The sequence below is a fragment of the Oreochromis niloticus genome, linkage group LG15, assembly GCF_001858045.2.
Source record: "Oreochromis niloticus isolate F11D_XX linkage group LG15, O_niloticus_UMD_NMBU, whole genome shotgun sequence".
Classification (NCBI taxonomy): Eukaryota; Metazoa; Chordata; class Actinopteri; order Cichliformes; family Cichlidae; genus Oreochromis; species Oreochromis niloticus.
In genome coordinates, this window is record NC_031980.2 from 15,913,195 (window position 1) to 15,937,901 (window position 24,707).

Below are 24,707 nucleotides of genomic sequence, written 5' to 3' on the forward strand. Positions count from 1 at the left end.
GTAGATTATTATTTGTAGCATCTACAGGGCTAGGGGCCACAGAGATGGGTTGGATATACAGCCTGTATCTGTCCTGAGACAGGATCCACAACAGACTGTTTCAGCTGTACTGCTACAAGGACAGACGTAGGAAATCTTTCATACCACATGCAATAATTCTCAGCACTGAATATCACAATGTACAGTAGAATATATATGTCTGACAGAGAGTCATCTCTATAATACTAACAATAACAACAACAACAATAATAATTATAGGCCTAAAGTTTTACTCAGGACAACTTTACAAGACCGGGCCTGAAAAATAGTTTAGTAAATGTGCAAAAGCTTAATTAAGCCTCTTAACATATGCACATAACATCAACAAACAAATGTGCAGTTAATTACATCCCTATCCCTGTATATATCGTAGTCCTAGGAACAGCAAGATACTGCGCAGGACCCTCAACCTCCCAGGCCTCTGGTAGAGGACCCGAGCTTGAAGGATAGCTCGGGGCGATAGGGGCGAGAGGGGAATTTGTTATATGTAACCGTGAAACCCTTTCTTAAAGGTGATTGATTTTACCTTGAATAACTTTCATTTTTATTTTGAAGGCAAAACTGAACTACTTCCGGTATTTTTTTCTTGCCCCCAGTAGTTTACCATAGATCAACGGCAGAAATATTACCTGCGGTTACATTGACTCTCAGAATGCCAGTTAATTAAATTAAAATTGTCAAAATACACACGCTCATAAACACTTTACTTAAAATATATGTTTACCACTTTTTCCAAGCGGCACTGCTCGTTTCTTTACATTCTCGCGTTCAGCGAATGAAACGCCACTAAGACTTTTGATCCCTTGGAGACGCCGTAGCGGTTATCCACGCAGTTTCCGCCCAACAGGAAGTGAGCGGAGTCCAGCGAAAGTGTGAGTGAACTGTCAAAACAAACCAATAGCGACAAAATTATCTGTTCACTCAGAGGGTCCGCACATCTAAAGAGGTCCCTTCACCACCATGGACAACATGCCTAACCCTCTGCGGTGTTTCTGTGAGCAGCAATCGGCAGAAATGTTCTTGGATGACGGGGTAGAGACGGTGACTTCTGTGGAGCAGGTAAGCACACGAGCGTTAGCTTTTCTTTTTTTTTTTTAGTAAGGCAGTGTGGCTAATGCTAACGTGCGGCTCTCCACTCTGGGTGTAGAAAAGTGCACAGAAACTCAGCTGCCATACACACAATGCGTTATATTGATAAAATGTCGGCACTTTGATTCAAAAAGTAATCAGAAACTTGTTTGCGGGCATTAGTTCGCCGTGCTTTATCCATTTAGCCCTTGGATGGCTAGCTTTGTTCCTTAATGAGATTAAGTTTGAATGTAGCTAGCTGCTAGCCAACTAATTAAAATAGTTAAGCTTGGGTATGACATAAAGTCTAACTTTGTCTTTAGTTTCTTCCCATTTAAAACATGATAGCAGGAGAGGGCTTTTATTTTGAAAAAGCCTTATAACACGTCAATTTCTGACAGCGTCTGAACATATCTGCATCCTGGGCACTGTTCTTGAAAGTTACTCCACTGCAATCATATTAGATCAGATCCAGTAACAGTTATCACTTCAGTCAAGGCACAAGTCAGAACTGCATTAATAAAAAAGGAATCTAGGATACAGACTGGCATTTTTGCTCATTTCTAAAAAGTTCATCTTTCATTGTTTTTGCGGGGGAGGAGAGAGCAAACATTATTCTTATGTACATTTTTGCTATTTGGAATCCAGAAGAGATCTTTCTCTCGAGTCTGTGTGGGAAGGTGCGGCAGCTGCTGCAGTATGCACACACATCTCAGTCCAGGGTGTCAAAATCACTGTTAGTCTCTTACAGTGGGTATGCACAATTCAGTAATTTATCAATATTTTAGTACCTGAATTTGTTCATACTTTAGGAACACATTTAAAAGTGCCAAGTGAACAAATGAAGCCCTGGCTGTCGTAGGAAATTGGAATGTGTCATTTGATAAAAGTTAAATGTGAAGGTATAGGCTTTAAAGTTACAGTATGTAAGGTCTCACTTCCAGAGGGCAGTGGATAGTAGCTTGTAGTCAGATGACTTCTGTGTTCTTATCCCTGCCAATTCAAGTGCGTAATCCTAACAACATTGGCTGCTGCAGGACAACAGATGTTTAGAAATTAAAACACCCCAGAATCACTTCAGAAACTCTTGCTACTGTTTATCTGTAGTGACTGTAGGGTAGGCTGTCAGGCCACTATTTGCATGTAAATATGCTGGGTGTCTAGTGTGTTTACTCTGAAGAAAGCTGTAAAACTTTGTGAAAAGACTCCAGTATGAGTTAATGAGTCAAGGAAGAACTCCACTGCCTTGATGGCAGCAATAGTGAGGCAAGTGGTTGAGAAGTTTTTTGTCAATGACACTGCTGTTAGCGGCGTTAGTGAAACTTTTGTGAAGTGGATATAACACTGTTGAACTTGGACACTTGGCAAATAAATTCTCATACCATGTGGGAATGTAATAAACTGTTTATCAGAGGAAAAACTGGATTTTCAGGATACTCAATGTTAGCTGACCTGATGTTAGCTTAACTAGCTGTTGTTGTTTAGCTGGCTCAGCTGCCTGGAGATGAGACAGTCACGTGTTTAATCCGCTGACAATTCATAATATGAGCATGTTTATTTATACATGTTACAGCACTGACTCCAGTTCAGGAAATGAGGTTTGAGGTGAGGAAGAGGATGAGGTGGAAATGAGGGAAGCGAGAGCAGTGATGGCGGATCAGGCAGATGAAGAAGAGGAGGAGAAAGATGCAATGAGAAAAAGATAATGAAAATATACAGGTTACAGGTACACTGTTAAATGGTCATATATAGTTTAAAAGAACTATTATGATAGTTATGTTAGAGTTATGTAACTTATAAGATGTGCTATTTATGTTTCTGGTCTCTGCAAACATACATAAAACTCGATCAGGTGGAACGACAGTGTCCATCTAGTTGTCTTGTTGCTTTTGCTAATTCTGCTGATTTTTACCCCTTTTGATGACACCACACAGTTAAAAAAAACAGTACAATCAGAAGTATATGCATATTGTAGCATATCCCCATAGCAGGAACAATAGTGACTATTGGTGATGTCACAAGAAATTTCACACATTGCAAAGCCCTCAAGAGGGCCAAATTGGACCCTTTGGCGGGCCTTTTTCACCCACTTGTCATATGTTTTACATCCCTGGTCTAAATGAAGCTATACATGAACAAATAATGTCAAAAGTTACCCATTTGATTATGATAGAAGTTTTAAATATTCCTGGTTGCTAACTTTGATAAAGTAGTTCCTGCTCTTTCAGTCACTTTCCATAATATAGGTCATGTGTAAGGCACAAATATGAGGTTATATGTTTTGAATTGATTGAGTTGACAGTTTTGACCATGAAACACACGAGCTGTTAATGTTCAGGGGTTTACACATCAATCCATATGAACAGGTGTTTACATGTTCGCACCTTTTCTGGATTTTGTGGCTGATGCTAGTCCAGATTTTTACATAGGAAATAATTCTGTTTTCTGAAATGCCTAAAATCTGTTTTTTTCCCTCAAAATAAGCTTCCCAACAACCAATCACATTGCTGCTTTTTTCTCTTTTACTAGAAAAAGGTGGAACAATCCATTCAAGAAGTCATGAGTGTTTACAAGCAAATACACAGCTTACCACAGTAAGTATCCGCAGTGTGTTGTAGAATATATGCTTGCTTCAATGGAGCAGAGTCTGTGAGCTCGTTCAGGCAGACAGCTCAGCCCACTACAGCCTGTGATGTGCCTCGTTCTCCTCACTTCATATATCAAACACCACCTTCAGATTTGAATGTTTAATTTAACTGCAAATCCCCGTCTCTCCCTCTGACATGTTAATACTGATGCTGCCATGTGTTGCTGCCAACATTTTCAATCCCTCCACTGTACCAACATCTACCTGTAGGCTCCCGAATTTTAATCATCTCCCACTAATATCTATGTTTATCCTGTTTGTGAGGAGTGATGAGCTCTCATTATAGATTAAAGACATTTTGGATATCCGCCAAAGGAAAAAGCACAGGCCTCTGTTAAATAGGATAACACTGACTTTTTGCCTTTGAGGAAAACGTACTATAATCCAAGTATGAAGCGTAAATGTATCAAATCTAGCTTTTTTATACCCAGTATAAGGATATCACCAGCACACCTACAGCTAGCCTCTGAGATAAGAATGATGTATTATTTGTAGGGGTGTACCAACTTGTTCTTTGCGTTTAAAATGGGGGAGAGGGGGTTGTTTCTCCTTTTTTCCAAGGGGAACAAAGAAACCTTCATGACAATTAACAATTTGAAGTCCTCCTTCACACTGCAGTACATTTTTAGAATACTGCAAATACAAAATGAGGAAAATAGATCACAGATGTAAGGATGTAGGTGATAAACACTGCCATCAGTGATTGGCAATTTATTTGCCAATGGGCCGATAGCAGACAGTAAGGAAAATGTCGACCGAACCAATTTTCAGTGCATCCCAAAGTATTTTCACTATATGTGAGATTGAGTCATTTATGGGTAATGTTGATGTTTGAAAAAGGAGGAGACAGGATGGGTTCTTTGCAGTTCTTTGTCGGGTGACTCTTCTGAAACAGAAAAGTAGAATTGCCTCGTGTCTTTATAAAAATCTCAAAATGATCCCCCGGCTTCCTACATTGTTACAGTCATTACCTGAAACCAGGACACTAAATCGACCTGGTTATGACTTATAGAATTGACTCCAGAAAAGTGTGCATTTTCAGACTCATGCTGACGAGTAGGCCAGACTTTTTGTAGCCATAGCAATAATAATTACCTATTCATCAGTCACTCATAAAGGTGGCTACATGAAGAGCCATAATGAGGCATTTACAGGAACACTGCTTATTGGCCGTAGCTGTTATTATGTTTTTTTAATCACAAACACCTGCTGTTTGTTTGCTATTAGAGAAGGCTGCACTGTGAGGCACGATGGCTGTTATCTTAGCGGCGAGTAGATCTGCCCACGTAGTGTGCTTCTGCTATCAGCTGCCGTCGCTTCTCAATGAGGTGACTCATCTCATTTCTATGACAACTGCTAGATGTGAATGTGAGCGGTACTGCAACCAATGGAGAAATGCATTTTAGTACTACTAAAGAATCCGTGATATTCATCAGCTGAGGTCCTGCTTTTAGTGGTGATAATTGTTTTCTCAGCCTTGGCCGAGACTCGACCTCGAACAGATGGGAGGCAAGATTTAAACTTTTTAGATACGCTTTTCAAAACATAGTTGCAAAGTGCTTTACAAGACATAATAAATGGATCATATGAAATATAAAAGCAGTGAGTGATTTACAGGACGGGTTAAATAAAGTATTTAAAGAATAAATAAAGGAGGAGGAATAAGAACATTTTTATTATTAAAAATACTTTCTGTAAGAATAAGTTTTGAGGAAGGATTTGAAAGTAGCATCTTAATCCTCAGCGCCTCTGGTTAAGGGATCCACAGCTACAGGCTCTAACAGAAATGTCCCGAGGGGGGTACAACAAAGCAAGTTTGGCAAGTTGTTTGAGTTAGCTGGGTCGACAAAACCTATAATCAATGTAAGCAATCTGTAAAAATATCTTTTTGTTGTGCCTTCATTTTTTGTTCCACTGTTTGTTTTTCTTTCCTTCATTAGTTTATTTCTTTTGATAATTTGCCTTATTAGATTTTTCTTTCTTTGTGCTTTCTTTCTTTTTCTTTCTCTTTTAGTTCTTCTATTCTTTCTATCTTGTATTGCTCTCCTTCCTTTATTTACTTAATCATTTATTTTCTTCTTCATTTTTCTTTTCCATAGCTTTTGTCCTTTTATTTTGTTCTTTCTTTTTCCTTCCTTCATTTGGTTATTTGTTTTCTTTTGCTCTATTTATTTATTTGCTCATTCATTTATTTCTTTAATTTCTTCTTTCCCCCGATCTCGTTTAGTCATGTTTTTGTTTGTCCATTTAGTATATTTTGTTTTCTTTCTTTCACTACTTTTTGGTTTCGTTCTGTACACTTGCGTGTAGCCTGTCGAGCTCTCAGCATTTAAAAGGGTGGGTTGAACATATATTTGGTGTGGTGGGCAGACCGGCTTTTAGATGTGGAGCTCTGCTTCTGTCATGTAGTGATCTGTGACTCATTCTGTGTTGGTAGAAAGCGAATATTATAACAGGTGTAGCGAACACTGTGTGGAAAGGTCAAGCAGAGAATCAGAGTGGGTGGGTATCAGTTGTCATTGATGCAGATATATAGTCAGACTTATGTTTATGTAGCGCTGCAGACTGAATTTCCATTCAAACATTTAAAGATTAACTATGCGGCTCCTTAGTTTCTGTCATTCTGTTATAGTGTTTTAAGGCATTCTTTCATTCATATGTTTATTTTTATTAGTTTTTGCCTTAATTTCCTATATATTATAATATGTGTGATTATCTACCTCAACTTAATTTGATGTTTATTAGGGACAAGAATACGATATGGACCAGTATCACATACCACAGCATTAATGGGCGGTTTGTGGTGCTTTTCCCTAGATGGATTTTTATGCCTAAAACTCTTAAAACTATCGACAACAAATAAAAAAACACAGTGCAGAAAAATATGATAAACATGATGACTTTTTTTTTTTCTTTCTTTCTTTTTTTTTGTTAGTTTCGTTGAGAAATACTTTAAAACTTGAAAGGCTAAGCTGATGTTTTGGTTTGCCTGGCTTTGGTTTCTTTTTTTTCTTTTTGTTCTTAATGAGGACAGGCCTCAAAGCTCTCCTAATAGAAAGTGAATAAAAAATAAGGAAGAAAATAAACAGAAGTCGCTAATTAGACTGCTGAGGATCTGAATATCTAAAACAAGAGTGAATAAATAATGCAGAGTTTGATCACTCGTATTTGTGTTTCTCAGTTTTTGGGCTACCTGGTGAATAATTAATTTTTGACACATAAATCAATTTTTCTTTTTTTTAAATTTAAACTTACAAATGTTAGAAAAACAAGTGAATTGTGCGTCTAAATTTTTAAATTATGAGCACTGACACTTTTCTGATTTTGTTTTTAATTATTTAAAAAAAAAATTTCCAAGTTGTCTGACATTTAACTTTTTGTCCTGTGTTTGTTTTTCAGGCCAACGTTGTTGCGGGAACAACACTACCAGTATCTCAAGAAGGGCTTACGTCATTTATCAGATGCTTATGAGGTACAGTAAATTACTAATAAATAAAAGAAAACACGCACAAATTATGTGTTGTAGATATGTAGATGTAGTTTAAATTTTTCTTATAAACCTGTATTTCAATCAAAGTAGACGTTGTATTTACACTCATCAGCCACTTTATTCCTTTTGCGTTCTGAACTGAGCTGTTCAGTGCTGGAAACATTGCTGTGATAGCAATGTTAGCATCACACAATTGCTGCAGTTTTGTCTGTCGCACATCCATTATGAGAATCTGCTGTTCCCCCACAGCGCAAAGGTGCTCTATTGGATTGAGATGTGATGACTGTGGAGGCCATTTCAGTACAATCAGCTTGTTTTCATGTTTAAGAAAGCAGTTTGAGATGATTTGAAGTTTGTGATCTGGTAAATTATCATGCTGGAAGCAGCCAGCAAAAATGGTCAGTAAGTGTTTATGCTCAGGTGGTCTTGGAAGGAAAAGCCTCTGGACTTCTTTAAGTTTCTTGAAGACATTTCACCTCTCATTTGAGAAGCTTCTTCAGTTCTAAGAGCAACTGGTGGAGAAACCCAGATTTTTAAGCCCTGTTGGGAGTGTCCCTAAGAGGGTCGTGGAACCCCTGTTGATCCTCTGCCTAATCACACAAGACATGGTGTGAAAACGGGTCTGGGTCACAATCAGCCAAGTTTTTGGGTGAACTCATTGTGAGACCTTGCCCCGCCCTATTATGTGACTTACTGAGGTCAAATGGCCCAAAATGTGAATGGGCGTTAGGGCGCCTGGGAAGGGATCTCGACACTGGATTTTAGATGGCAGACAGTTGGTGTCGTAAGGCACAACTTCTACTCAAAGATGGTTGTTCACAGTGGACATAGATGGCTTGTTTCACTCCTCTTTCAAACCATCTGTCTTCTCTGTCTAAAATGTGAACAGGTGCTCAGGTGGTATTAATTGGATCCCAGTGTGCCTACGCCACCACTACCAGCCCAAAGTGTTGTTACAATGCAGGATGGAAATGTCTCAGCAGAAGTTGAGACTCATCAGGCAACGTTTTAGTTATCTTCTGTTGTCCAGTTTTGGCGAGCCTGTGTGAATTGGAGCCTCATTTTCCTGTTCTCAGCTGATAGGAGTGGCAGCCACTGTGGTCTTCTGCTGCTGTAGCCCATCTACTTCAAGAACCAGCTTGTTGTGTATTCTGCTTACCTGCTATCAGCTCGAAGTAGTCTGGCCATTCTCCTCTGACATCAACAAGGCATTTCCACACAGATAACTAGTGCCGACTGGATATTTTTTCTTTTTGCGACCATTCTCGGTAAACTGTAGAGATGATCTCAAATACTCAGATCAGCTGGTCTGGCACAACCATCCCACATTAGGTATTTGCATTATTAAGCCGATAAGTGTGTAACTAACAAAGTGGCTGGTGAGTGTATGCTTAATATCGTGTGCTGAACAGTAGGACACCAACTCTTACTGCCTCTGGAAAAATGCCGAATTGTTATCCTCGGCTTTAAATAGAAATGCTGCAATTTTCAATTGGCCAAAAAAATATAGTTGTCTGCTTCTGGCAAAGTCACTGCTTTTTTATCTTTTACTTTTTTAATGTGTGTGCTTTTTGTTACTCTAGCCAGAAGAGAGAAAAGCTTTTGTGTTTCTCCTTTTCTTCAGCTCAGTAACTTCATTATTTCAGTGGAGTTTCCTTTGATCACATAAAAGAAGGCAGACAGCCAATTTATGTAGTTAAGTGTACGCAGTGTTAAAGAGAACAAACTGAGTTTGAATTATATGTAATAAAATCAGCACAAAAAGCATCACACAACTAATATTTGCATCATAAATGGCAGACATAATCATAAAGTCCATTTACCAACTGCAGAAAATGAGTTGGTGTGATGTCTCTGTGTGGCTCACTCCCATCATTTTCCTCCTCCTGCCCCTTCTGTGTCTGGCAGAGTTGTTTTTCTCTCATCTGTGCCTCTGACTGACTGATCTCACAATCTCATTTATAGCTGTAATCGGTCATGTGATGCCCATTTGATTTTGTGTGTGTGTCTGTGCGAGTAGTGTCTGGATGCTAGCCGACCGTGGCTTTGCTTCTGGATTCTTCACAGTCTGGAGTTACTACAGGAGCCCATTCCTGCTGCCGTCGCCTCAGAGTGAGTCACACACGACAACAGAGTGGAGCCAAATAATACCCGTGCACTGCCAAAGAATTTTGTTATTTATTGCTTTTTGCATAGTTCTCATAATTATTGCAGTAAAGCAGACACTACTGCAGTGGAAAAAGTGTGTGATGATAATGAGGACAGACACAAATATTGTTCAGTATTTACTATGAAATATTCACCCATTTGTTGAAGATCCCACCCACCAATACCCCACCGCCCTTTCTTTTTAAATATCCATAAATAGTAAATGTATAAATATGGTATAGTTGTGATATGCTAGCTAGTAAGTTAACAGTAAGGGTTTTTTAGTGGATTTCATTTTGGTTTATTTTTTTAAAGATTTCCACACAGCATCCTTGATGACTGCAGTTTTTTTTTTTTGCTTTGTGCTATACAAAAGAGAAAACTAAAATCTAATATATAATAATTTTCAGGTCCACCTCCTGGTAGCTAGGCAAGTGGTGTTTTTCTGTTATGGTTGATTATGGGTGGTTAGCAGACGGCTTATAGACACATTACGCCCCCTTCTGGTAGTAGTAGCAAACTCTTACGTTAAACAAGTCCCTAAAAAGGAGATAGTTTACAGTTTTGTGCAGGATAATCCTCCTTTCTGGCTCCAATAATGAATATAATGTAGTGTATCTTATTCCGTGTGATCTGAAATTACCAACCAGCCTATAGGTTCAGTGGTAAATGTCACAGAGTTAGGAACCTGAGGGTGTTTTCCGTCTGACTTCTCTGCAACCTGTAAAGGCCATTGAAAAAGAATGCAAGTTTAGGGCATCTACTTCAGTTCTCAGAACCAGGAGCTATGCACATTTGTATAATTCCTATGAATAAACCCAAAATTTCAACATATTTTTCTAAAATGGTCCAGGTGTGTTGAAACATGTTATATTGCTTAAAACAAGTTAGAAGATCAGACAACATCTGTATAGAATACAGGTATACCAGCTCTTCCTATGTCTCAGGTTATACACAATAAAAAGAGATTATTAGCTCAATTAAAATGTCCTTTATACTTTATTCCTTACGCTACAGTCACACTTTGGCAAACAGCAGTTGGATACTGAGGCACAAACAAAATGAGTGTGAACTTGTGATTTCGTTGCCTTTGAAACGGTTGCTTTGAAGATGCGGGCCAGGTCTGTGACCACTTGCGGTTATTTTTCTTCTTCAAAGCATCATTGGCGTATCAAGATGGTGATGAAACAGCAATAAGATGGAGTTGGTCTGCAGTCAGTTTGTGATTGAAGTTGGCAGATACTTAAAATTCATTTGTAACTGTGACATATTGTAAACACTGCAATTCTGTTGCCATCTACCTACAGAAAAATTCATATTAACTACTTGATTTACAGTCTAGCTGGAACCCCAAAGTAGTGATGTAGTTCCTGCAAGATGGCAGTTTAAGCGCTCAGCAACCTTGCTTTTATATAACCAGAATGCAACGAGTTGGCAGTCAGTTCAGTCGGATCCCCGATTGCAAAGAGCCACGTCACACATGGGATACACTCATTGGTGCAGACTGACTGACTGACTGCAGCGTGTCAGGAATCTGACTGTTATGAATTAGAAGGCGATCATGTGCCAGCAGTCCGAGTCAGACTGCAATTGTTTGTAAGGTTTCTCCCACCGGGCGACCTATTCAAGAGGCTCGCGATCACAAGTGGTCCACTACAGGTACAGGGTGTTGCACGCCAACATTATACTACATTACATGTACCAATGTTATTGTAAACTCCCCCTATCCTCTGGCTCCCTTCCTAAAACACAAGTCGCCGTTTTATAAAACAGAACCAGAAGTGGTAAGAGATGAAAGCTATTTATTAAATTACCATATAATGACCAATAAAATGCTTTTTCCAGTCCAGCTGCAGCATTGGCCAGGGCTTTGCTGTTAAATCATTCCTTGTCCTTGTTTCCATAGCTAACTTCAAGAAGTTTAATTTATCCTCTGTAATAAAAAACTCGCAGTAATAAAAAGCTGGGGTGTTGATGTTTGAAGCAGTGAAATGAAGGTTTTTCCAAGAGTTATTATGCCTGATAAGTGTGATTAAAAGTGATGACAACGTTGTGCACGACTGGCAGGTGTACTTTTAAACATGTTTATGCTGACACGGCTTCAAACACTGTTGCTCTCACTGCCACCAAAATGTCATTTGATTAAATTACCGCCAGTCAAAAGTAGCACTCTGCAAACCACGTAGCGAGTCGCCGTTCCAGGCTGCCAGCCCACGCTCTCATTATAACCGTGAGGCGTGCCAGCACACCGGCTGGCACTGCCCGGGCGCCAACGTGATGGCTTTGTGCTCACACACACAAAAACACTGGCCCTGTTCAACGATCTATAACAATGCAACCTACAAGAGATTGCTTTCTCTGGTTTATGAAGTGTACACTGTTCTCAGGTCAGTGTTGGCACCAGACTGGTTGGCCGAAATTAAAGTGGGCTTCCCTTCCAACTCACTTGGCTCAAGGCACTCTTACAGTTTTATTATTTTTCTCCATGGCGGAGGATGAAGAGGACATTTGTGAGAGAAGCAGCGTGGTGCATGGAGGCTGGAAAGAAAGGGACCTGTGGTAGAGTTGGTCTATGCGGTGTGACACGTCAGCTAAAGTGAAATAGCCCAGTGGAGCGTGTTTTATAGCCTGCCAACTTTCTGCATGTCTGAGACAGAAAATAGGAGCTGTGATGATTTAGTAAACGGAAATTGTCTGTGTAGTGTGTAGAAAAAGTGGTTTGTTCAAGTCAGGTGAAATAATTAGTGTCAAACTTTCAAACAGAAAGAAAGCTGTGGTACGTACATTTTTCTTTTGTATGTACTTATACAGACTGGAATCTGTATTGTACAGGATTACTTAACTCTCAGATGGCCAAGTGGAGTAATTTATGACGCTATTGTGTATTTTTGTGCTTATCAGCCTCATACCACATCCTTTATCTATGAAAGATATTCTAAAAATATGCTAATGCAAGTAATTATGGTTTCTAATCATTTCTATGCAAAAGCAACTTGATCATCACCTTCATATCATTTTCATTGTCACATTGGGTATTAGATATCTGCAGCTGCTAACAGACCTTTCTACTGAAGGTCTGTTAGCCTTGGTTTACACCAAAACATTGCAATGCAGTGATTAGAAGCAGAAAACTGCGATAAGATTGAAGACTATAATGTTTAAAAAATACACCAATTACTGTTTTTAAAAAAAGCTATAAAACATGTAGGAGAACTCAGTGACAAATTACTGGTAGTAAATGTTTTTATGATTAAAGATGTGTAACTGCAACATATGATATGGCTGTGTTCGCCATTTCTTGACACCTCTTTGAATATTTGGTTATAAAAATAGTATTTAGATATCAGCATTATTTATTTTTTTTAGAAATTGTGTCAATATCTTGTGCAACTCAAGGAAGTGAGCATCAAAACTCATTATCTGTGCAAACATACATTTCTGCAGATTGCCTAAACGTGCCAAAAATTGTGAACCCTTTGGGTGTTGACACAGATCTGGGGGAGTCCTATGGATCCTGATGTTAACGTGTTTAAATAAAGGTGTTTTACTATTTTTTCAGCTTTTTTGTAAAACAGTGAATTTGAAAATTGATTAAAAACAGTAATTATATTTTAGCGTTATTGCTGCTGGATTAGCTTTTACAAACATAAATGTAATTTTTGGCAATTACTGTTAATTTAGGGCAGCTGTGGGGTAGACCTTTGGGTGGTGGGCTAATACATTTGTTCAAACTATCAATACAATTAATGAGTGTTTTATTGCTGCTGTGCAATTTCAGCAAGTAAGAAAGAGTATGCTGGCGTTTGTAGTACATTCATGTAGTACCATTTGGCTGCTCTTTGTGGCTGTCAGTTTGTATATTAAATAAATAATGAAATCATAACCTCTGTATCTTTGCTCTCCAGTGTGTGTCAGTTTCTGGCACGCTGTCAAAGCCCAACAGGGGGGTTCGCCGGGGGACCGGGGCAACACGCCCACCTTGCACCCACCTACGCTGCCGTCAACGCCCTCTGCATCATCGGCACAGATGAGGCCTATAATGTTATAGACAGGTATGATCACACAGTGTGCTGCTAGGGTGGTAAAATTTGACATTACAAACACAAAACAGCTTCTGTCAAAGCAGCTCAGTTTGTTTGAAATGAGCCATATGTCAGACAACCCCTAATTTATATCATGATATTTATTGGATTTCTTTTAGACTTGCATACTTTATTACAGTGCTCTTATTGTATCTTGGATATTTAATTGTATTTTATAGGCTATTTAATATTGTGTCCACATGCCTGTGGGCTTTAGATTGAAATTAGCTTGCAGTTATCCTATGAGATGAATCTTTTTGTGCAATTTGTTCTCTCACAAATAAAGATGAAACTAAACGGTGGCTGTGTAATTGAAATTCATAATTTATGCCTTTAAATTTGTTTGTGTAACTGAATTTCCCTCCTATGCTATAACCACTATAACACATTTTCTTACAGTTGTGGGGGGTATTCGCAGCTACGGATCATGTTAATGTTATTTAACCAGCAGCTCATTATAAGAGCGTTTCGAAACGCTGTTTACATGAGTTGTTTTTCTCCTAATTGACGCTGCGTGACGGAGAAAAGGTGAAGTTTCGCGTGTTTACAGTCGAGCAGCGATTTCCGTTTCTTCGCAGTGACGCAGATTTAGACAGCGGGTGTTGACTTTGCATTAGTGCTTTATTAAATTTGCAGCAGTTACTCTTCCACCCCCTACCCTCTTTTTTCCTCTGTTTATTCTTCACTCCATCTACAGCTCCTCCTCCTCTTTACACCATGAACTCATCCTTGTTTCTAATCGACCCTTCTCCCCCTTCTGTTTTGACTTTCTCCAGGGAGAAGCTGCTAGATTTCTTGTGGTCAGTGAAGCAGCCAGATGGCTCCTTTGTGATGCACGTCGGTGGAGAGGTGGATGTCAGGTGAGGCCCCAGAAGATAAATTCTGATTCCTCTATCCTTCTGTTTTTCTCAGGTTCTTTTTATTTTTTTATGTTTTTAGAATTTGCTTTTCACCACATAAGAAGATTTATATAGTTAATTACTTTGATGACTGCTTTGACACCAAACATCTTTGGTGTCCATACTGTGTTGATCATAGTACATCCTACTCAATAAATGGGTCATTTTTGAAGGCTAATTTCCCCTTAAGCACACTCTCCTTTGTATTTATATTCTCTTGTGTTCTCTTTTAGTGTTGATAACAGGGGAAATAATGAGAAATGCCCACATCTCTTTTACATAAGAGTGGATTTATCTCATTTCGGTTGTGTGTGTGTGTGTGTGTTTTTTTTTTTTTTTTCCTCTTTGAGGCTGCTATGTGGGGCTGTTTTTTTGTTATGTTTTTGTTTTGTTCTTTGAGGTTCCGTTTCCTTTGAACAAAGAACTTCAGAAGCCTGATATCTGTTTCCAACCAATTAGCATCGAGGTGCCATTATGTATTACTGAAACTGTCTTTCTCTTAGACAGATTTGCTATTCAGTTTTGAGTCACATTTCTCTAAACTGTCAACAAAGTTGTCCTTGTTTTAAAAGTTTTTTTTAGGGGTTTTACTTACAGGATTTTCTGAAAAACTATTGATTTTAGTGTAAGTGTGGTGATATACAGTGTTATGAAAAGATTTAATTACCTTATTCATGTAATCACTGTTTTCTACTATAAGTCTGATATAGCTTAGGTTTTTTAAAAAACACATTTAATTTAATTACCATTACCAGTCTGGCTGCTGTCACTGTTCACGAGCAGCACTAAACGTATTTTCCAGATGAAAGTACTCCAACAAAAAGTGGCTTATACATTCAAGGGGAACTTTTTATTAGGTACAGCTTGCCAGTTCCAGGCTGGATCCTGTTTTGCCTGTTTTGTTTCATAGATTCAACAAGATGCTGGAAACATTTTCCATAGATTCTGGTCCATATTGACATGATAACATCACATAGTTGCATCATAACAGGGAAAAAAAAGTCACTTGTCCTTCTACAAACCTGGTTTAAGGTTTTTCCCAGCACACATAAGCACATCAGTTTATGCACATTAAAAGCACACACACATTGTTATCATATTTGAAAGAAATTGAAATCAAATAAATCCCAATTATTAAAACAGTCTTTCTTGCATTACTGGTGATTATTGTTGGTCTTCGGCTTGAACCTCTCAGTAGTTATTTAGTTAACACAGTTTTTGTGAACCCACATAAGTGTTCATCATAAAGAAATAAGATTATTTATGTGACAGTTTTGAGTTTTTGGACGATCTCTGCGACCAAATAAGCAGTTTTATTTACGGCCAATACCTGAGCTTTTCAAGTGATTCACTGACAATATCAAAGATTAACCTTTCTTGAATTTTTGTTTAGTTATGATTCCTCGCAGTCTCAACATTGCAGAAATGCAAAATATCTAACAGTCAAAATGACTGTGACTGAACAGCAGGGGAACATAAATGGCAAATTAGATGTTTATGTTTGGTCTGCTGGCAGCCTAAAACTACAGTAAGATAATGTTTAGCGAGAGCAGACTTCCTGCTCCCCCTCAACTTTATCGTGATCTTTATCAGCCTGATTTTTTTTTTCTGCTTTTTTAGGAGTGCATATTGTGCAGCTTCGGTAGCATCGCTCACAAACATCCTCACACCTAAACTGTTTGAAAACACAACCAACTGGATTCTCAGGTACAACAACCGACCACAGCACTCTGAGTAAATTATTAAAGAGCATTTTTGTCCTGCTTCATTACATAATCCAATGTATGGGTGTTTTTCGTTTTTGTTTTTTAACTACATGGTTTACTGATTTCTAGCTGTCAGAACTGGGAGGGTGGTCTCAGTGGAGTACCGGGTTTGGAGGCACATGGCGGTTACACGTTCTGTGGTACAGCCGCCCTTGTCATCCTGGGCAAAGAACACATGCTGGATCTGAAAGCCTTGCTGGTGAGCACATCCTCCCTCCCCGCCTTTTCCTCTCTATTGTAACCTCAAATGCTCAGTCTGTGTCCCAACAGCAGAAAAAGATGCTATCATTGTCGGTCACAACAGGAGCTTTGTGCGCAAGTTTTATCGCTTTCAAAGTTGGGTGCTCAGTTCTATGACGAAGCTAGCAGAAAATGTCATTAAAAATCAAGTACAATGTTGCAACTCACAACAAAATTTCATCTTCTGAAAAATTTGGAGAAATCTCTCTATGTCAGTCTTTCCTTCCCTTATTTGACAAACATTAATCTGATCTACTTATTGTTAAGCTGTTCTCATACTTTGCCTAACAGTTTGTTTGGCTATCTTTGTGATTATATTTACTGACTTTAATGCATTCACAGGCCTCTAATTCCCAAGTTAAACATTCACAAAAAGTGCCAAACGTCAGGTGCTGGTTTAGCTCAGTAGTTGAGCAGGCAAGCAGATGATGCAAGACCAAATGCAGCAGCCTGAGTTTGATTCTGACCAAAGGCCTTTTGTTGGGCACCTTTCCTGTCTCCTCTTTACTGAAAACTATCTAATAAAGGCGGGAAAAGCCCAAAATTAGTCACTCAGGAACTGTCCTTGTCCTTACATACATCGTTACACTACACGTTACTTTTACTGTGCACTATCGCACAGTAACACAAACTTCTAAAGTACTAAAAGGAAATAAGTATTCAGTGACTTCAAGCAACAAAATAACCACAGATTACATGAAGTGAGCAGGTCCCAAGTTAAAGAGTGAAAGTTACTGCTGATAAATATATAATTGATGTCACCTAGGTTACCATAGTGACTGTAATTCCCACTGGGCTTCAGTTTAAAGTGGGCTTTAAAAAAAAAAAAAAAAAAAAAAAAAAAAGCAGCCTACAAATGTCCAACTTTTACAAAATTCCTTATTCTGATGGTTTGATTATAATGTTTAGTTTCTGTGATAAATTACTCATAATTTGTTTGAAGCAGTTTCCAGGAAAACTGCAACCTGCTCTTTCTTCACAGACTCGTTTAAACTGGCACAATTACACAAACGCATTCGCCGAGTCCTTGTAGCTGTCCTCTTTACACAGGAGTAACTTAATAATGACCTGCATGTGAGCTGTTTAGGAGACATCTGTAAACCGGAGCTATAAAAAACACGGGTTACACTCTTCCTGAATCTACTAAAACTGCCGATGTTCCTTTTATGACTTCTTTATGTTGTTTTCCTGCACCTTAATGTGCTTCCGTGTATTCAATCACTCTTTCTGTACTGTAGAATAAACATCTGTGCATGTAGTTACTCTCTGAGCGCTCTGGAGGACAAGGTTTACATTAGTTTTTGTTTTGCAACTGTTGGGATGCTTTGTTTCTCCCCTCAGGGAAATCTCATTTTCCTTCTTCCTTAGTTAGTAAAAGGTTGGGAGCAGCTGCCCTTTAGCTTTGATGCAGGTCGAGCTTTTGAGTCATGCTCGGGGAAGCTGCAGTGGGGCAGATGCTCGCTGACACAAAGCTTGAGGTCATCCTGAGAAGATAAAATGATAAGGCTGTCACCAGAAGGCCAGTCTGCAGCAGTTTTTTAATTTATTGAGCTTATAAAACACTTGATGTCATCATCCCTTAGCTTTTATTCAAATACTATGTGATTACATTTGCATGTAACTGTTAAGTAAACCTGTTTCCACACCTGCTTGCACGCTGCTAAAAAGTCCCTCCACCTTTAAACAACCTTAGTTATTTTCACCCAACACCCAGCTCAAGTGGCAGGTCAACAGAGCGCGCTCTCTAAGTTGTTGTGTGTCACTGTCCGTCCCTCAGAGATGCCCGGCATATGGCTCTGACTGAAGGCGGCGGGTCAGCAAAGGTTGTAAGTTGAAACCAGGTGGAGAATATCAAAAGCAGCAAGACTCGCTGCACAACTCCAGTCATAACCTAAAAATTGTATGTGAGAGAATGCATAAATCATTAACGCTGAGATACATAGATAATTCACAATGAACAACTTTCACATTTACGTGATGTCATGGTTTATTTTCAAGGGGATCTATTAATGATCTTGTGATGATCATAGTCCAGATTCTCATTAGGAATTCATTAAATCCGTGAACAACAAGGCAAAAATACTCATTTTACCACAAGCCGCATTGTTTCTTTGCCTTGCATTTTTGTTTCTTTGGTAAAGGCGGCCACTTCTCACATGATTAAGACATTTAAAACCTTTTGAAGGTGCACTAATTAAAATTTGCCTCTGTGGCACGCAAGCACCCATTAGTTCCCTCCTCCTTTGGATGACTACATATATGGCCAGTCTCTAACCTTTAAAGGAGAGAGGTGGAGAGCTTGTTCATTCAGGTGACTCTCCTCCAGTATCTCCTGGGTGACTCTGAGGTGAGGTGTTCCAACATGTCCTAAGGGGGGGAGGGGGCAGAGCAGACCCAGGACATGCTGGGGAGATTACATCTCTCAGCTGGAATGCCTTGGTGTCCATGCAGAAGAACTGGTGGAGTGGGTGGTCTGGAAGACTCTGTTTAGGCTGCTCCCCCAATAACCTAGCCATTGATAAGCAGCTTTTGTGTTACATGGCCTACGTATTGTCACATTATTAACTCTTTCGCCCTCGGACACCCACTAGGACTAACCCTTGTTTCTCTTTTCTGAACTGAGCAGTTTCTATCATATTTCAGGCCTGCTACCAGAACAAAACGACAGGTTTTCTGTGTGTGTGCACAAAGTTGAGAGCAAATTTGCTCCAAAGAGCACTTCAAATAAAAATGGGTTGCAGTTTACAGTTTCATCGGGTGTAGAAACATGCAGAGGTACAAATGGAGGCTGGAAATGTTACAAGCGTCACTGCTTCTGTTACCTCTTGAAGGCTCTGGCTGCTGGGCTGGGTTCAGGACACACTCACTCTGTGAGCTTTGTAAGCACCTGCAAAGACAGCGTGCTAACACAAAGTTCAATTTTGCCTTTTCTGGCCTGGGTGTACTTTGTGCTTCACTGTTACGTTCTTGTCCTTTTGTGCAATAAAAATGACAGTTATGTAATCTCCTCTCCTCAAAAACTGCAGGCTGCTCAACTATTATTTTCTGCTCCATCAACATGAACGCCAGCTGCTTGTAGCACAAGTGCACAGAAAAGGGGACACATCGTGATGTTTTTTTTCTTAGTCTGCTCTTGCTGGTTATTAAAGAACACAAATGATATTCCTACAAATGCCTTAGACAAATGCAGCAAAGCTTAACTTATGCAATGCACATCATAAATCAAATACATTGTGATAATTTGATGCAGTTTTAACGCTCTCCACCACTGCAGCAAACCAAAGTTTCATATTTGTAGCCAATAAAAAGCATTTTTTTCGCCTCAGCCCCCAGATGCAATGAAATTAAAGCTAAAGCAGTAGCATGTTTGAAGCATCTATGATACCCTTTGACTTAATGAGAAATTATGTGAAAAAAAAAATAACAGAAATTTGAATTGAAGGAAATTTGCATTGAAAAAAAATGGTCCAATCAGCTGCTTTCGCCATGTTTTAATGCTGATTGGATGACTCTTACAGTGTATACCCCCCACTCCACTACTCCACTCAGGCTAAAGGGACACAAACACATTGTAACATACAGTAATGCTTTGTTAATTCAGTGTATTTTAAATGTGTGTTTGTCACCTTTCCTCCTCAGCGTTGGGTGGTCAGCAGACAGATGCGATTTGAAGGAGGTTTCCAAGGCCGCTGCAATAAACTAGTGGACGGCTGCTATTCTTTCTGGCAAGCTGGACTCCTGCCTTTACTCCACAGAGCCTTATACAAAGAAGGTGCCTTTACATTTTGATCCTAAACTCTTAAAACAGTTCCAAATTGAAAGGTCTCATCACACCGCAGCATCAAGCAGCACGAGGAAAACAAATTTAACAAAGTGTGATTTTTGGTCAGAATTATTTGAAATGATAATAGCGGCAAGTCTCCACTGACTTCAACTGATCTGAGTGAATGTCAGTGAAACAAAGAGAGAATATTTTTCCAGTTTTAGTAGTTTTTCACCAAAAGCTCTTTGAATAGTGACTGATAGATTTATCGGTCTCAAAATCTTAAGGTTTGTCGTGAAGCATTCCTTCGTTTTAAAATGTAAATCAGAAAAGGTAAAGTAGAGAATATGTGGTTAGGAGATTATTTTTCTTTACATTTTGACTATAATTTGTATTGTTATTCTGTGTTTTTATGCTAAAACTGAAAATAGCCGGCATGTTTACATTTTCATGTTGAAAATGAGGTCTGAATTTTCTGTGGGATCATCCTGTTTTTTTTTTTTTTTCCCCTCTTGTGACTGAACTGTGTGTTTGCTCAGGAGAGTCAGAGCTGAGTCAGCAGCGGTGGATGTTTGAGCAGCAGGCCTTGCAGGAGTACATCCTCCTGTGCTGTCAGAACCCAACAGGAGGCCTTCTGGATAAGCCTGGCAAGTCAGTACCACACCATCTGAGCACACACACACACACACTACACAATTGTACAGCTTTACTCGTGCGTAGCGTTTTAACATCACTGCCCTGTTTTATTGTCTTGGTATGTCCAGGTCCAGAGATTTTTACCACACGTGTTACTGCCTCAGCGGCCTCTCCATAGCACAGCACTTTGGGAACATGGACAACCATTACGAGGTGATCCTCGGCAAGGAGGAGAATAGATTGGTGAGAATGAAAGATATACATTAGTTCTTATCAGATATAAAAAAAATCTGAAACTTTGACAACTGTTGGGTGTAATAAATATTTTACATAGAGGGCATGTTACTTGTTGAGTAGTGGATTCTGAAGCTGGTCTATACATTCAGTTAAAACATGTCATCCTAAATGAGCTGTTCTACAGTTGTGTATATACTCTACTTTCCTGTTTCGCTCAGAGTTAGATTAGATAATCAGTGCACACTCATATCTGTCTGACCCGCCTTGGCTTTCTGAATAACTCTGTGAGGTCTCAGTGATCATTAGTGAAGACCCTGAAGGGATGGTTGAGAAACACATGGATGTGCATTGCTCTTGCTCAGAGCTTTGCACCCATCGTTATTTGGCGGTCATCCTAGAAGAAGAATTACACGAATGCCATCCCTTTCACTGGTACTTGACTTGTAAGCACCAACTGCATATATGAGAGCAGGTAAACGTATAGCAAATCAGTCTGCAAGACTGGGAGCTGCACTCTTGGATACTGTCCAGGGCTGGAAGATGCAGGCTGACTTGGATCAGAAGCTCACTTTTCCACCAGAGATCACAGCACCTGCTCGTAGGCCGGGCCAAATCTCGTGGAACAAACGGTACCATTAAAGAATCCAGTGGGTGAAGCGCACGACCAGAAAAAGCTGAAATAGAATGAAATAGCAGGTGAAGCTGAAGAGAGCAACGAATGTACAAGCTGCTCCCTTTAGAGTTGGATGCAGAGGATTTGTAGTGACATCAAAGCTCCCAAAGAACACAGAACAGGCTTTCTGATAAGCCATATCATAGCATAATAAATACATACATACATACATACATACGTGTGTGTGTGTGTGTGTATATATATATATATATATATATATATATATATATATATATATATATATATATAATATATATATATATATATATATATATATATATATATATATATATATATATATTTTTTTTTTTGATGGCATTATTGATTCCTAAAGGTCAGTCTCGGCTGAAAACTCTGCATTAAATCAGGTGGTTTCATTTAAAATAAGACAACATGTTTTAGGACGTATTTGCATCAAAAACTGAAATGCCAACAATAGAGCTCAAATATTATGTATGTATACAGGTTTTTATATCATGTCACGCTGTTGCAAACACAAGCTGCTCTTCACGAGTAGATGAGAACTAACTGTGCACAGTGACACGGCTGCTTGCAGAGATAATCGCTCATACGTGAATCTGCTTAAGAAGGTTTTTTTTTTGGTTTTTTTTAATAACCAGGACATGATTTCAACACTACATTTTATATGTATTTTATTTTGGGGTTTTTTTACTTTTTGAGCAGTTTTTGCAGTTTTTCTGCAGCCAGTATCTCTAAAACTGGGAAACTTGCACTAAAACAACCTGGATTGATTAATAGCTAAAGCAAGAATATTTAAGTTTAACTGTCTCTTTAAGGTTAACTGCCGCTTTTTTTTTTCTTTTTTTTTTTTTTGGCACCCTTTCATTTCATCACCATGCAGTAAATAATTAAAGTACTGGTTTTCTTTATCAGCCATGGTTTTATCTGCACGCACCTGCAAGAAGAGTCAAAAACGCCTCAACGCTGTTCCCATGCTGACTATTGAGTGCAGTGCAGTCAGGTTTAATATGAGCGAGCTATAAAATGAGAAGCTCTGAAAGATGCTCTACAATAAGTGGGGTTCAAAAAAAAAAAAAAAAGTGAAGCTACTGAAATGACACGTGTGGTTGCTCGTAAAGGCCGTGGCAGTTGGTTTTGGTTTTGTTTTCCTGTTTGCTGTTGCATTACTGGCACTGACAGCTGTTTACAGTAAGTCTTCCCCCTGCACATGCATATGCATATCGGCTCGTAGGTTAAAACAGCAGCCAGGTTCAAACTGTATCCCTAAAGTGCCTGAGCTATGATATTTTCAGCTCAGAGTGTAGTGGGTTTCTTTGTGGTGTGCAATGCTCAGATAAATCAATAAAACAGTCTTGGTGGATGGTGGCAGCTTCCTGTGATGAAAATGTTAAAACAGCATCATAATAGTGAAACTGCAGTTGCACCCACATCAGTGCTGCAGCTACATGCCACGTAATGGGATATGATCAGAGAAAAAAAACATACTGGGACAAAAGAAATATCTCGCAGGTCTTATTTTTCTTCTTCTTCTGACTTTTTAGGCACCAACTCATCCAGTTTACAACATCTGTCCGGAGAAGGTGGCTCAGGCCCTGCAGCACTTTCTCCGGATGCCCGTTCCCGAGGTCAGCAGGCAGCCGGGAGGCTCCGGTGAAGACAGACCGTCAGACACCGCCGCTGCCTCCTCATCAGCTGACCTTCAGTCCTAGTTGATCCTCAGCAGTAACGTCACTGTGCGTTTTTTAAAAACAAAATAACAAAAATCAGCCAGCTCTGGGGATTGACCCTGAGCCGGGAAGCTGTGTCAGGTTTTTTGTGGACAAGCGGGATAGTCGACCCTCGCTGCAGACCAGGGCTGAAGTTTGCCCAAGTAAAGGTCAACAGTTTTGCAAGGGCAGCCTCACATTCAGTTGAATATGTTTTTTTTTTTCTTTCTTTTTTTCGCTTGCATTGTCTGTTTTCATTCTCTGAAATAAAGGTGGAACTTTATAAGGTTTCAGTAGGTTAATAAAACTTGTTAGAGCTTTTCTCATGATGGTGTTATAAAGTGCTTTTGATTGGTAAATGAGTGGAACAGCTGTTCAGATACATTTCAGATCTAATAAACGCGGCAGGTCGGTGAAATAAGCACCTGCAATAATACCAGCAGCATGTTTAGGAAAAAGCAGCAGACGTGAATGAAGCTCCACACACTGAGAAGCCGCTGTATTTGAAAAACACTGAGGAGGCTGAGGGTCGGTCAGGTGTTTTTCTGGGTTTGTAGGTTATACATATTATATTCACCGGCCAATTCATTAGGTACACCAGTTCAAATGCTTTTGTAAAGCCACCAACCATAGGGCAGCAACTTGGTGTATTTACACACACAGGCACAGTCAAAACAACCTGAAATTCAAACTGTGCTTTCTTTAATGCCACATACTATTCTGTCTATCCCTTTGTGACCACACTTGTATGGTGTATCTACTGTGTCACACAGCCGAAATCATCCCAAACTGGTTTCGTGAACGTAACGAGTTCGCTGTACTCAAATGGCATCCGCAGATCTCAAACCAGCAGAGCACCTTTGGGATGTGTTTGAACAAGTGATTTGCATCGTGGATGTGCGGCCAACCAATCTGCAGCACCTGTTTGATGCTATCATGTCAACATGGGCAAAAGTCACATGTCCGATGTTTCCAGCAGCTTGTTAGAGGAGGATCTAACTTGGTACTAGTGTACTTAACAAAGTGGCTTGCGAGTGTATAATCGCACTCGGTGTAATTTCCCTTTAGCTTGAAGCTCAGCAAAACAGGATGCAGTAGATCTTCACCAGGTGTTTGTGTTGCCAAATTAAAAGGTAGCAAACTGTGTCGAGTCCATGATTACCTGTGATTACAGGACAAACGGGGACAAAGTACTAAGACAGCTACTTAACTCTTTCCCCCATAGACCACATTTTATGACCTCCTTTGTACCCTTAATGATGACTTGACACCTCAGTATGTAACAAAGATGCGGTTTGATGACCATTAGGACAGTTTCCAGGTTTTTCAGA

The 24,707-nt window shown here is 39.4% G+C and overlaps 1 protein-coding gene across 2 annotated transcripts; it reads left to right on the top strand.

Annotated features, from left to right (window-relative positions):
* Positions 1–846: 846 nt before the first annotated feature.
* fntb (farnesyltransferase, CAAX box, subunit beta) lies at positions 847–23,703 on the top strand. Of its 2 annotated transcripts, XM_005475037.3 has the most exons (13): positions 847–1,098; positions 2,681–2,833; positions 3,637–3,701; positions 7,154–7,226; positions 9,265–9,356; positions 13,298–13,444; positions 14,251–14,334; positions 15,994–16,080; positions 16,209–16,338; positions 20,019–20,151; positions 20,682–20,793; positions 20,907–21,021; positions 23,212–23,703. In XM_005475037.3, exons 2-13 carry the CDS (start codon positions 2,813–2,815, stop codon positions 23,377–23,379), a joined length of 1,227 nt encoding a protein of 408 aa, XP_005475094.1. In that variant the 5' UTR covers positions 847–1,098; positions 2,681–2,812; the 3' UTR covers positions 23,380–23,703. The 2 variants fall into 2 exon arrangements, with proteins under 2 accessions (XP_005475094.1, XP_003446385.1); XM_003446337.5 differs by lacking the exon at positions 2,681–2,833.
* The last annotated feature ends 1,004 nt before the right edge of the window (positions 23,704–24,707 follow it).

Bases quoted from the DNA above. Each gene is read 5' to 3' on its own strand.
- fntb (XM_003446337.5), top strand. From the start codon at position 1,000: ATGGACAACATGCCTAACCCTCTGCGGTGTTTCTGTGAGCAGCAATCG. The intron at 9,357-13,297 runs GTGAGTCACACA...TTTGCTCTCCAG, and splicing joins CCTGCTGCCGTCGCCTCAGA to TGTGTGTCAGTTTCTGGCAC. The intron at 20,152-20,681 runs GTGCCTTTACAT...GTGTTTGCTCAG, and splicing joins CAGAGCCTTATACAAAGAAG to GAGAGTCAGAGCTGAGTCAG.